Source organism: Xiphophorus hellerii, chromosome 2, assembly GCF_003331165.1.
Source record: "Xiphophorus hellerii strain 12219 chromosome 2, Xiphophorus_hellerii-4.1, whole genome shotgun sequence".
Lineage (NCBI taxonomy): Eukaryota > Metazoa > Chordata > Actinopteri > Cyprinodontiformes > Poeciliidae > Xiphophorus > Xiphophorus hellerii.
The window spans coordinates 29886467-29901349 of record NC_045673.1 but is presented as its reverse complement, the minus strand read 5'-3'; the positions used below and the strand labels follow the sequence as shown (position 1 = coordinate 29901349).

The 14883-nt window shown below is 37.5% G+C and overlaps 1 protein-coding gene across 3 annotated transcripts in view; it reads right to left on the bottom strand.

Moving 5' to 3' along the window:
* cadps2 (Ca++-dependent secretion activator 2) overlaps positions 1 to 14883 on the bottom strand; it is a 146454-nt gene that overhangs the window by 123036 nt on the left and 8535 nt on the right. For all 3 annotated transcript variants that reach the window (XM_032546225.1, XM_032546241.1, XM_032546233.1), the window contains exons 4-8: positions 14423 to 14503; positions 14005 to 14238; positions 10221 to 10342; positions 5685 to 5796; positions 3185 to 3324 (exon numbers count right to left, since the gene is read on the bottom strand). In XM_032546225.1, coding sequence (XP_032402116.1) covers positions 3185 to 3324; positions 5685 to 5796; positions 10221 to 10342; positions 14005 to 14238; positions 14423 to 14503 — 689 coding nt within the window. The remainder of the gene's footprint in view (positions 1 to 3184; positions 3325 to 5684; positions 5797 to 10220; positions 10343 to 14004; positions 14239 to 14422; positions 14504 to 14883) is intronic.

Here is a 14883-nt window from a genome sequence, read left to right as displayed (position 1 = left end):
ATAAGCTATTGAGTATTAGCCTTTGAGCCTTTAAATTTCTATCCTGCAGTTTTTAGATGTGCCACAGGTACAAAACGCTGGAATGAAATGGCTTAATGACCTCCTCCTTGTGTAGATCAGTTTTCCATGAGCCTTAATGACCTAATTATTCTGTTCAGGTGTGGTGCAGCAGAGGCACATCTAAAAGTTGCAGGACTGCGGCCCTCGAGGACTGGAGTTTGAGACCCCTGACTTAAGATCAGTTTTTATCGCTAAAATCTCTAAAAAGTATTTATCCAACCAGCTGGGTTATAAAAGTACCTGGGATAAATTCTTCCACATCTTTGCACATAAGGAAACACCAAACATTTCATTCAGGTGAAGTACACAAGTTCATCAGAACTGACAGTGGATTATTAGTGATTTAATAAATAATATTAATGAAGTCTTGTTTGTGAGTGTATCAAGCATTAATCTATAACAGGTGTGTGTGCGTGTGGGGGGGAGGGGCGTGTATGTGCACATGTGTGAAAGTCAGAGCTGCAACAGAAACAATAGCTTCAAAAGGTCAGATTTGCTGCCACCATGTGGTTACAGCTGAGGGTTACACACCATACTATGCCTACATTCTGACATTTTATCCCACCAGTACTTTGCAGACAGAAATACATAAATGCATAAACAGCTGAAACATGATTTTTACCAAATTCCAGGTCACATCTCAGCAAAATGCAGCTAAGCATGGCTTTAACCTCAAATATCATCTGGATTGAATGTGACAGAAAAAACCTAGAGATGTTCATTTATAGAAGCCTTGTGACATTTTTGATTCAAGTAAAAAAAACACTTTCATTGAGGAGTTAAACAATTTTTTTCCCTATCATGGCAAGAAAAAAATTAAACATAATTATGAATCAAATATTCAACAAAAACAATAATTCACATTAAGAATAATTTTTAACATTAAGTAACTACTTTTAAAAAGTAATTTCAGCCAGTTATAATTGGAAGTCAGATGTGTCCTGGACATAGTTCATGCTGTAACAAAGGGACAGATCAGAACAACTGTTTGAAAGGTAATAGAAATGGTTTTATGAACAGGTGTAACATAATCGACTATGTTTATGTTTCTTTTAAATAAATAATGTATGATGTCAATTATATCAAACTGGCTTTTAGAAAAGTTCCAGTTTAGTGAGTTATGTTTTCCATGGTTTAGGACACATTTTGGGCAGAATCATGGACGTTTTCACTACAGCGAACAGTAGACATGGGGGTGTGCATCTGCACGCAGCCAGAGAGACACACACAATCAGAACTGTGCAGCAGGAGGATTCCCTTTAAGGATGATAAACAAACATTAAACAAAAAGATAAAGTTGAAAAGGCTGCTAGAGTTCGCCCCGCTGCCCAATGTTAACGGGGACCAGAAACTGTTTGGAGCCCTTGCAATCCAGGTAAAAGTTGTTGTGCATGGGCGTGCCATAGTGGCGTAGGGGATAGCGCGACCCACGTTTGGAGGCCTTGAGTCCTCGACGCGGCTGTCGCAGGTTCGATTCCCGGACCCAACGATATTTGTCGCGGGTTCAATTCCCGGACCCGACGATATTTGTCGCATGTCTTCCCCCCTCTCCTTCCCCCTTTCCTGTCAGCCTACTGTCAAATAAGGGACACTAGAGCTCACAAAAACCCCCTGGAGGGGTAAAAGAAAAAAGCTGTTGTGCATGCGAGGATGCCACCCAGAGGAAGTGAGAGTTGGACCTTTCCTATTTGACCTGCTTTTTGTGGTCTTATCTTTTAGGAAGGATTTTGTTTTTTTGGATTTTGACGTACATCAAAATCTAAAAAATATGGGGAAATATTTTCAGAAAGTTTTCTTTTTTTGAGAGTATGGGACTCTATTACAGACTTGATTCTGCTTAAATTAAATGATTTTGCTATATTTTTGGTGATAAGCTGAGTTATTTAAGTCTGAACTGATATTCTTTTGAGAGGTTACTGCTACTACTCAGCTGTTTATTAGTGATGGGCCAGAAGACACAGAAACCTTGGCACATGTGCCGAGCAAACAAGATGAATCCCCATGTCAGTGCGCGTATCACTTGAAGGAAAACCACGTCACGGATACAATTCCCATATCGTTTGGATGCGAGTGCACCAAATTGTATTGATGAGGGAGAAACTGTCGACATGTTTGTCGGTTTTGTTGGATGGAGATAGTTTGTGTTCTCTGCTTCGCATTGCTTTTTGGCTGGTATTTGACAACCAGCATGGATCAGCAAAGGAAGAGGAAGTTTTCTCCATGTGTGATCATTTTGATCTTATCACGGAAAATAATAATTATTCCGTTCTCATTTCCACTTTTGATCATTTTTCTTTCGGATTATTCAAATTCCTTTCAATGGTATATTTGAGTTACTTTACATGGATTAACTTTTATTAATATTGTAGGTGAAAAATGCAGGATTTGCTCCCAAGTTTTGTCTTACTGTAAACGGAGCACTTTCACAATCCTGATGTATCAACGTGTCCGACATGAGGAGGATGAACCGATTAACACTCCCGTCTTTATTGAATTTGCCTGCAATGATTTTCTAAATCCAGCAGATGTCACTGTAAGTGACAGGGCAACACAGTTTCAACACAGTGTTGACATAGTTTGGGAAATGTGCCATACACCCAGTGAGGCCTCATCCGCCCATCACTACTGTTTATTTCTCAATATACTCAGTCATTGTTGCTATTTGATCTTTTAATAAATCTTTTTAAGATACCTTCAACAATTTTTCATATGAAGTATTTTAATATTTATTTAGTGATTTTAAGAGTTATTTTCAAATTTTGTCTGATACCTGGGACAGAAGGCCCTTGTAATATTAGTTACACCTGAAGTCAAGTTCAATGTTCCACGGGTTTCATCTTGCCATGCTCAGATCCTGCATCAGACTTATCCCTTTAACAGTGGTTTCTAAGAATTTTTAAATGGCAATCTTCTTGTAAGGCTAGAGGAGAAGTGCATCTGTCAACGTGTCAGACGATTGAAAGATTTTTGTTGGACAATATTAGTTAATGTTGATAATATTCAATGGCTCTGTGTTTTCAAAAATCTGATGTGTGGACAGTCAATTTCCTGCTTGCACATGAGAAACCTATGCAGTAAATACCTTTCCATTACCAATGCAGCACAGACAATGAAACAAACTCACCCACTATGCTTCATGTTGGGAGGCTTGTCCATGCGGACGGCCAGTTTGATCCTCAGATCTGTGTCCTGGCTGTTCTTAGGGACCACCATCCGGTGGAACTCTGCCTGCTTTGGACCACTGGTGGTGGGGATCAGGACCATCTGAAAGTGGGTGAAGAAATACAAGCCTTATGCTGGAAAGGCTTTACTGTATCTTAACAAGTGAATACTGAGGCATGAAAGCAGCTCTATAATCACTTCTGGTGGTAATTAAATCAGCCTACTGAGCCCTATAAGCCCACTTTATTTGCTCAGTTCTGTTTCTTGCCTTGGCACCACCACTGTTTACTGATACTCATATTTTCAAAACAAATACTTCAGAAATATAGGATATTTGATATTGTGAGGCTGTTGTTATAACTCGTTCATCATTGGTTTTTATCTTCGACATATTTTTGCAGTCTAAGCGAATGAAGATGAAAGAGGAAGCCAGGGGTCAGAAATTAGAAAACCTAAAGACTTTCCTGTCTCAGAAGAGGCTCTGGCTCCACCAGATCACCAACCAGTTCTGAGGATGAACCTTCACATCGTCTTTATGGTGGAAGGATTCTTTTCTTTTAAATGAGCAGCTGGCCACATTTTTAACTGTAAAAACTGGTGTTTTACCAACACTAAGTGCTTAATAAACATGATTTGATTTAAAAAAATAATTGGACAGAATTTATTCCCCTTGTTAATGTACCACTTCTCTTTCACACATTTTATTTGTTTTTAGCTTTCAGGGCCCTGTGATGGACTGGTGACCTGTCCAGGGTGAACCCCGCCTCTCATCTGATGACTGCTGGAGACACACCAGCCCCCCTCACCACCCTGCAAGGATCAACGTGTTCAGATCATGATGGAAGGAAAGCTTTTAAGGTAGATTGTCTCCCTTAAGTACAAACTTAAAACACCTTCATAGTTAATGCCAACATCAACTGATTCTATGATATTGCTGACTACTTCTGTAAAGTGCAGCAGTGCAGTTAATGGGAATGTTCTGTTGTTGATCCTCACTGTTCTTAGGAAGGAGAAATGTCAGTTTGTCTGGAGTAAAACTGGAATACTGTGATACTGAGTTAAAACAATACTCTGTCCTTGATGAAATATTTTTCACATTTCTTCTAAAGTGTACCTGTTATTTTATTGTGCTAATTTTCATAAGCATGTTGTCTGTAAACTTTGAATGTATTGACAATTTGTACAATTCTGTGATAGTATATTGGCAATGTACTCTTGAAAAATGTGGGTAAGACTGTATTTGATGGGATGTGCATAAGACTGACATGATACTGTCATAAACGTGACACCTGTTAGGAACATACTAACAGGTGTAATGAAGTGTCATTAGGTAAATAATGACACTTTTAATGAGAAGTTGTTTGAAAAGTTGGGTGACAAGTGTTATGTCATGTTTATGACAGTGTCATGTCAGTCTTATGCACATCCCATCAAATAAAGTGTTACCAAAATGTGAATATATTGAAAGTACAATGTAATTAGTTTCACCTGGAAAGTGTGTTGTAATTGATCCTTCTGTGTTCTGGTAGCCTGATGTGTTTGCAGTACTGTAGTGTGTATGAAGCATGTAATGTACAAAGTGGCAAAGCAGAATAATTAAAGACATTAAGTAACTAAAAAGTTACTACATTAGCAATTATAATAAACCAAACATGTAATTGTAGCATACTGTAATCACACTACTAATATATAAAATATGTAATGCTGAAAATACATTCTAAATATATTTTAAATGTAATTCATTCACAAAAATAGTACACTCAAAATATACTAATCAAGCACATTTATATTACATAAAAAGCAATATACTTAAAGTATACTAAGTGTAACTTAAGTTGTCCAAAAAAAGTACGTTGAAGTATACTTCAAAAAGTACACTTTAAATTGTGCTTTAATACAATTTAAATACTAACACTATTTACATTGTAGTAAAACAGGTATAATAGCACAAAATTAGTTGTTCCAAAATGTCACACTTTAAGTTAACTAATCCTAAGTGAACTTGAAGTATACTCATGATTAGTCTGACTTAAAGTATGCTCAAGTATGTAAAAATTTAACATACTTAGTATATTAATTTTTCACCAGGGTAGTTTGCTCTTGCTGTTGGTTTAGCAGGTTTACTTTACAGTTTTAACCAACAGAGCAAACTACCTAGCAAACTAGAGTAACAACAATATCGAAGATATCTGTTAAACGGTTTGGATACGGAACTTGGGAGGGGAAAGAGGAGACACTCTGCAGGCCAGTGACTAAATGTAGGTTAATCTCAACTCTTACATTGGAATATATGCAGCAATATTGCAAGTACACATTTTCCTAACAGTGTGCTGCCTTTCTTCATGGAGAGAAAAACAAATTCTTCCAATATTATTACCAATCCTTAGGAAAAGCAACTAATCCATCTCAGCCATCAGTAGTTAATTCACACGTATTTATTTCCATTTAATTTTTGAACTTACCCTGCCCAGTTCCTTGTCTTCCAGAGCCAAGACACCAGTACTTTCTGTAAAGAGCTTTACTTTAACCAAAGGCAAGGGATGAGTTGTAGAGAAGTCTCCCTGAGTACCCCATCTACAAAACACCAAATTAAAAACTATGAAACAATAAATATGATGAAAAATAGTGATCAAAACAACATCAAAAACTTTAGTATTCAGTATTCAGACCCAATTAAAATTTTTCACTCCGTTTCATTGCAGTCATTTGCTAAAATCAAAAGTTCATATTATTTCTCATTAATGTAGCAGCATCCTACCTTAACAGACAATCTTGCATATTTTAAATCATGTAGTACAACAACAACAACAAAAAACCCTTGTACTGAGCTTAGACGCATTGAAGGCTTTTGACTCAGTCAGATGGTTCTTTCTTTAAAACATGATGTCCGGGTACTGTAGTTTACAGTACCCGGGTTGTTTGCAGGGGCAAAGCACAACCCACGTACTGAGGCTGTAATCCTCGTGGCGGTGGATTACAGCCTGGTGGCGTTTGCCGCATGTCTTCCTCCTCTCTCATCACCCTCTTTTCTGTCTAACTACTTTCAAATAAAGGCCACTAGAGCAAACAAAAATTTGAAATAAATAAATAAAAACATGATGTCCAAGTTTGTATTCCACCAAACCATGATTAATGTAATTGCAGCATTGTACATCAAACTATAAGCAAGGATAAAACTCAACTGAGATCTATCAGATCCCTATTCTTTGGAAAAGAGATCTTTGTTTCACTGCTCCTTTTTGCCCTTTTTATAGAGCTGATAAATCAGTAGATTAGGCAGAGGACAGACATTACAGGAGTTCAGATGGCATCTGGGGAACAAAAGCTGTCACTGTTTGTAGATAATTTATTGTTAGTGGTGTGCTTAATCATAATCGGCCAATTTTCGTGAAAACGTATATGATCATAATCCCTGATCACTGTCTTTTGTTGTAGATGACGGACCAGTCACCTATATCTCATTCTTTGCAGCCTTCAGAAGTCAGTGTATCTCCTCCTTTCCTTCTCACTGTGCAGCAAAGTCTAAGCCCTGTCATGTGAAACTTTAATGCTCTGAGAGTTTGCGTCTTGAGATTGGAATAATACATCGGGGTTGAAGCAACAAAATGCATCAACACAACAAATTTAATGACATTTAAAAAAAACAAGCTCTTGATGGAGTATGGTGAGTTATCAAAGCTCACTGCAGAAAAAAAGACATCCGAAGCGGCCAACAGCAGGTAAAGCAGCGCACAACTACTAACACTCACCCGGATGAGCATGACGGTCAGAAAACAAATAAACCAAAAAATTATTTAAAAGTCATTGGGCTAGTGGGCTGGGCTGGGTTCGGCCCTCACTGTTGGACTGGCACTACAGGGTACACAGACATAATATGTCACAGACTTAGCGCCGTTCGAGCTTCACCTGACAGTTTATTCTCACATCGAACGTCTGCTTGAAGCTGCAGCATGTAAGGCAGGCATGTCCAAAGTCCGGCCCGGGGGCCAATCACGGCCCGCGGTCAGATTTCATACGGTCCGCAGCTTCGGTCTTATAATGTATTATTTATGGCCCGCCTGCACTGTGAAACAGAATAAATAAATCATAAAACTTGAAACTGTAATTCCTCCTTTCACCAAATGGTGGCAGCACCACTTTAATACTATCAGTCTCTGCATCCCTGCCTCAAACCGCTCTCCGCTCATTTCTGCCATGGCCACTGCAAAGAAAACAAGTTTACAGTGAGGGCCGCCGCTTTCAAGAGAGATGGGAATTACAATACTTCTTCACTGAAAATCAAGGCAATTGTGCTTGTCTAATTTGTAATGAGACGGTTGCCTTGTTTAAGGATTTCAACGTAAAGAGACACTACCAGACTAAACATGCTAACACATACAACAAGTTAACAGGGAGTGACCGTGCTGAAAAACTGAAGCAGCTCCAAGCTGCACTGGCATCACAACAGCGATTCTTCACGCGGGCCTGTGAGTCAAAAGAAAATACCACCAAAGCAAGCTACGAAGTGGCCATGTTAATAGCTAAACATGGCAAACCTTTTACTGAAGGTACATTTATCAAAGACTGTTATGAAAATGGTGGAGAACATTTTGCCCTGAGAAGAAGCAAGAATTTGCGAATGTTTGCCTGGCACGTAACAGTGTAGCACTGAGTGTTGAGGACATGAAATTGAGTATTTTGAACGGTAACATCTGTCACTATCAACAGTGAAGAGCCAATCGAACATTTATGCACTTGGATTTATGGCACTTATTTTTATTAAACTCTTGAGTAAGATTTGGTTATTACTGTTGATGTTATGAACCTGTAGATGTGACACAAACTATTACTTTCTGAAAGATATTGTAAATGACAAGAGCAAAATTCATTTGTTTTAAGATTTAATAACAGACAACTTTGCATTACTTATAACTCCTGTTTAAAATGTTCATGAGGCAAAGATATTTTTAAACTCATGCAAATTTAAGGTATTTTATACAGTTTGTTCAATGTCATCTGACTCTCCAGATATGAATGAAAGGCAGAATTTGGGTTTTTAGAGTTGTTCCCATCTGCCTGAGTGGCTTATATTTGGTTATTTTGTCATTTGAAAAATAAAGATAATTGTGACAATGAAAATTGTTTTATAACAGTGTGTATTTGCATGAAACTTTTGTAGTTAAAAAATGTCTGAACAAACTATTGGCCCCCGGGCATCTTCACTTAATCAAATCTGGCCCTCTTTGCAAAAAGTTTGGACACCCCTGATGTAAGGTAAAAATAAAAAAATACAGGGTTTCCCCTAGAAAACTTGCTAAGCCCGGTGGTCGGGGCAACGAGGCAGTCCACCAGCAGCCCACCGTGTTTTTGTAGTAAAAAATATTAAGTTGACAGGAAATGTAAAAATATTACTGGGTAATTATATGTTACGGAAAGACATTGCCAGTGACATGCCATTTAAATCCACAGCTAGTCTTAAAAACAATAAATATCAATTCATTAATATGAATTGATATTCATATTAATATGAATACCAATTATTTGCACTTCTGTTTAATCCAAATTAAGTAGGTGGCTCCAGAAGGCCATAACGCTAATATTTTAACACAGATCACAGATATAGAAATTTACCATTTGTTCATGGAAAATATCAATTCTATTAAATTTGATTGTATGGTTTCAGCATACATAAATTAAAATACTTTAAATTCCTTAACATTTAAATGTAAGATTTTAAGGAGCTGACAAGTTTACTTTTTAAAAGTTCTTAGAACAATCTTCATAGTTAGATTCCTTTGTTAACACAGCTACAATCTGATGCTCAGAGAGTTTGAGTTCTTTGAGTTTGAGCTCCATTTGTTCACAAATGCATCTCAATAAACTACAATTATCACCGATTACTTTTTAGGTTGGCAAATTAAACTACCGTCTTCTAGAGTTTACTAAATCTATGTTGAAATGCTGTTACAGGTGCTGATGTTTTTAGCAGCAAAAGTGGCTCTTTAGTAAAATTCTGCTCAAGGCCCAATACAACCTTGGGCTAACCCTGCAAGATGAGCTAAATCCGCTGCACAACAACAAACAAACAGGAGATTTAATTTAATCCTGCTAATGTGGCTTAAGTAGCTTTTCCATTTTGTGTCTGTTGAGCTTTTAACAAGCACCACAGAAACAGTTTTGGTTGTCCAAGCTTTATGGAATGAGATTTTAAGATCTCCCCACGCATTAACTGCACCCCCTGCCATGAGGCAAGAAAACTGCCTGCCTCACCTTGAGTCTGTTCTCTGCTGTTTCTGATTACTCCTCAGCACACAAATCACAAACATTGTATATTATATAGAAAAGCTTAATGATGGAAAATCAGTTTATATATTAAAAGTTTTTTCATCACTGTATTGGCGACGTACCGACAGGAGGAACATGCTCTAAACGAGTGGCAGTTAGCGAGAGGTTGAGCAATCCAAGGTGAGGCTCAGCATGCTTCTGAGCATTTGAATGGGAAATTGCGAAAATTCAGCAATTTTTAAGAAAAATAATCAAAATTGGTAAAGCTAAATGAAAAATAAATACTTTATAGTACAAAACACAGGGTGAGAATAGCAATATAAATTATCTTATCATTATATTATTTTTCCATGATGACAGGCGAGGCTCTGCCTCCCCTGACCGCACGTCACTGGTGGCTACTATCCAGTAGCTCACCACCATCACGTGTGTGAGTGTGAATCCATAACTGACTGAAGGTAGTATGAAGTGAATTGGACTTGATAAAGTCATTTACCATTTAAAAAGCTTAGCTTGCTGATTTGAATTTTGGAAGACACAAACTATCATAAAAAACTTTCAAAGTTTACAACAGTAAGGCGACTGTTGTTAACCACACACATGGAGACATGATGTGAGGGCAGAGGGAATATTTACACACAAGGCAGTCAGGAGTATTCTGTCCTTCACTGCTTGCACAAAGGCTATTGCTGCCCGTTAGAGCTATTGAGTATTAGCCTTTGAGGCGAACTTACTGTGGTCTTGAAGCTTCTGCTTGGTCAGTCTGAAGTTTTTCTCCGCCCTCCACCTCCATGGTGCAGTAAACAATTCGGTTTGGAGCGACTGACTTCAGCCCCTGGACCTCAACAATGACAACCTGAAACAGACATGGGAGGATCCATACTAAAATATTATTCCTAGGATTAATTGTCAGACAACATTTACTTAGACGGGTAAAGGTGATAAAACAAGTTTTTTGCACAGGTTGTCACATTATAACCAAAAACCTAATTTGATTTCATTAGGGTTTTTTTTTTTGTCAAAGAAAAAAAATTAAATAAAAAATAATTTTAAAAAGGACCATTGCAGTTCCAGCTACAGGTTTATGGAGGAATTTTTCTGTCATAATCTAAGAGTACACATTTTCAGTCTGAAAGCAGAATTTTCTTTTCTTCTCAAAACTTTTAATACTTACTTACATTTTTATTTTTGAAAGCATATATATATATATATATATATATATATATATATATATATATATACTATATACTGTATATATACTGTATATATGCACACAGTGTATCACAAAAGTGAGTACACCCCTCACATTTCTGCAAATATTTCAGTATATCTTCTCATGGGACAATACTAACAAAATGACACTTTGACACAATGAAAAGTCGTCTGTGTGCAGCTTATATAACAGTGTAAATTTATTCTTCCCACAAAATAACTCTATATACAACCATTAATGTCTAAACTACCGGCAACAAAAGTGAGTACACTCCTAAGTGAAAGTTTCTTAAGTGTCAATATTTTGTATGGCCAGCATTATTTACCAAAACTGCCTAAACTGGGCATGGAGTTCACCAAGTACCACGTCCTCCTCAGTGCTGCAACACGTCGGCAGTAGGACTGTAACTATTCCTCAAATGATTCGAGAACCTCAATTACTAAAATTCCTCTAGGAAGATTTATCTGCCTTGAAGCTTCGTTAAAACATGTTTTATTACTTAGCGCACCGTGCTCCGACACCGGGTTATTATTTATGTTGGGCAGCACTCTCACTTCCGCCTATGAATTGTTGCTAACTGCTAGCAGCATAACTTCCAATTTTTAAGCTCGGTTTGGGAGGATTTTTTTGATTGATGATAATGTCCGGGTTTTCATTGTTTTTCGGGGACCAATAAGCATCCTTAAATTGATTGGCGAGATGCCTGGCGTACGACAGCCTTTCTCCTTCCGGAGCTGATGGCTGAGAGCGAACTATGGGGAAGAGAGCGGTGGGATTATTTATACAGGTGAGCAGATAGACTGAACACTGCGGGCAGCTGTTCTGTAGTTTACCAACTACAGAACAGCATAGCTTTCTGGACGAACCGGAAAATAAATTTCACATTAATTTCACACGCTCGCAACAAATGGGTGGCGGAGCGTATCGTGGTGGTACATAGCTGGTAGATGAGTTTCTGTGTGTGACTAACGAAGGTGTCAAATTCCCCACAAAAGCTATAAATGGCTAGGAAAGGTGAGAGGTCATCCATTAAACTGACTGAAGATGAATACATTAACTAAAAGCTGAAGTAGAAATTTCTTATAAGCTTATTTGTGAGCCCGTCTCTTTATTATTAAATTAAATACAATTTCAGATTCCTGTATAACTTTTCTTCAGGTTTAGAAAGTGAGCTATTATTGTTACAGGTTAGGGATGCTCAAAAATGAAAAACTGGATTGATGTTGATATCCGATAGCAATAGTGCTGTTATGTTAATCGATATTTTATTTTATTAAAAATTCATCATCCGATTATTCGATTAATCATAAGAATAATCAATAAAATACTTGTTTACAACAGCCCTAGTCGGCAGCAATTAGTTTAATGTGCTGACCTTGTTGACATCTAACTTCTGCACCTTCTCTTTCTTTGCTCACCTGGTGCCTCATGTACAGTATAAAGCGTGCACAGGCACAAAAAATGTGCGGCACCATATTTTACGCACAAGTTGGTATTTATAAAAATTTACTTTGCGTCAAAGTTTGCGTAAATATACGCACATACTGTATTTCCCCTGGCGTGAAAATGTGCGTCAGTCACGCAAACTATTTCTGTGAACAATATCAAACTACAAAGCGTCAAAACTCACCAAAATACAGTAAACTCTGACAACATTCAGTTATTTAGACCAAAAAGCATCTAACCCGATGCTTTTTTCATGATTTTAATATTTTATTGTTTAAACGTAAACAATGAAACTGAACCGCATTTATCCTCAGACAATAAGCTAACATGCACACAAAATAAAAGAAAATAAAAATAAAAGGAGGTGAAAAAATTCACTCGAAAATAAATAGTACTTTCCTCAGTTTTTGTCTCATAAAAATGTTACGTATTGGTCTGTGCGCAGAAGTGCATGGAATGCATCTATGGGGTAATTTAATTCTCACAAAAAACATAAAACAAGGTTGGATCAGCAGATTAACTCCAAACAAGTCGGGTTTGATTATTTTTAAGGTGATCAAGTTGTGTATACAATCACGTATATACTTTAAGTATCTGCGCAAAGGTGTGGACCCCTTTGGGTCTGATGGAGAACATCGCCAATTGAAGGATTCACAGGGAGCGTGTGTTGAGAGATCATATTGATCTGCTGGGAAATGTTGTTATGGTTTAGATTGCCCAGAGTGCTGATCCTGGAGCTCTGAGCAAAACTTAAAGTAGGATCTGGGCGGTACAGGTGCTGGTACTGGTGCAACTGCCGTCATCCTTCAGTTGAGCCTTGCCCCCTTTGTGAATGCGTCTTTATGGACAGAAAGCACCTCTATTCTGTAAATGTACAATTTATGCACAAGATTCTACTATTTAGAATAAACATTCACATTCCCCACAAAGGACTCTCTGACACACTGTCTTTAAATCCCGGCTGAACAGTCTGCTGTTCAAACAGGCATCTGCACAATCTCTCTTTTTTTTATGTATTATTTTTGTTTCTGTGAGGTGACTTTATGTGCCCTGAAAGCAACTTTTAAATTAAATATATAATTATTATTATAAACACTTACACTGCTACAAACAAGAGTGTTTCCATGGTTAATGCTTCACATGGTGGCAGATTTCCGGGTATTTATACTCATTTACATATGTATTTATGGGTGGCGACAGGCGGACCAGCAGCTGTGCTCCTTTTCCCGCAAATTGGGATGAATAAAGGAAAGGTGTGCAGCCATGTGCGTGTGCACGGCTTTATACATCCGGATTTTTTTGTGCGACGCACTTTTCAAAATTTATCCGTATGCCAAGTTTTACTGTGAAAACTGCGCACTCATTTATGCATGAAGTCCCAGGTGAGCTACCTCCTCCTCTATTTAGACTTAAATAAGTAGATTAATACATCTTTAAATGATGTATTCTGGTTTAGTTTTCTGTGTGCTGCATGTATTGTAGGATATTAAAAATGCGCCACAGAAGCCTGAGACAGACCTGATCCTCAACCTTTTCATTTTGACTTTATTCGAAATAAAGTCAAAATGTTTTAGATCTGACATGTAGGAAACATAAATACATGGAGCTCGTTAGTTGCTGCTAACAGGTGACATTTTTGTTCCCTTTGCAACAGACTGACTTTTATCTGTGAGTGTTAGAACAGAATCTGGCATTTTATACATGTACAAGAAAATACATCTTGGCTTGGCAGAGCTGAAATGTATTTCACATTATTAAAATACAAAACCATGCCCTTTTCCTTCCACTTGTTTTTCTAAAAAAAATAATAATAATAAAATACATACTATGGTTGCAAGCATCTTGCATACTTAACCAACCTCCAGGTTAAAGGTCAGCACAACATCAGATTTGGACAGTATGTCTCCTTCATCCCCTATATCCAAGAAGGAGTTGTTCATAGAGGAGCGCTTAAGCTTCTGTTTGAAGTCTGGACCTCCTTTGGACACTGGCAGACTCTCCAAGTTAGCCATCAGCAAGTTGACAGAAGAACGCAACTCTTCAATGTACAAAGCCCCCATGTCAGTAGAGACAAACTTTGGGTTCGTCCTTTCCTATAGTATGTACAGAGAAAAGTTACCTTTAACTTTCTTGACATATAAAAACACCTGCAAACACTAAACTTTTCAAACTATTAGTAAAGTATTTATGAGCAGCCAATATTAAATGTGTGGCTCATTTTAAACACATATTGTGCTATAAATTGCTTGACACAATCCTAAAGAAACCAGATCTCACCCTAGCAATCTTCTCAGCCAGCTGTAGCCTCCCGTCCAGCTCTCTGCGGATCTGAGCAGCTTGTTCATCCACATTGTCAAGCTGTAAAAAAGCAAACAAAAATGAAACAGAAAAAAAGAAGAGCGCTGTCTAAAAGGTGAAAAACATCCCTGTTTTAGAAGCAAATTTAAAAAAGGTAAGTTTCTGGTTTGGACATGCGGAAGCCCTGCTGTGACATCTTAAAATATAATTCTTGTTTTACTCACCGCTGCCTGTCTTTACTGCTCTACACACCAACAGCTTCAGCAATTAAAATGACAAGTCAAGGATGAAGGATTAAAAAAAATAAAATATTCTGGACACTTTAAATAGGATGACACAGCTGTAGTGCAAAACATATATATTTTAATAAACTTTCTTTTAATGTTTGTCTTTTTAAGACTATATAGTTGGTGTGTAGGTATTGTTAATGTCTGGCAGTG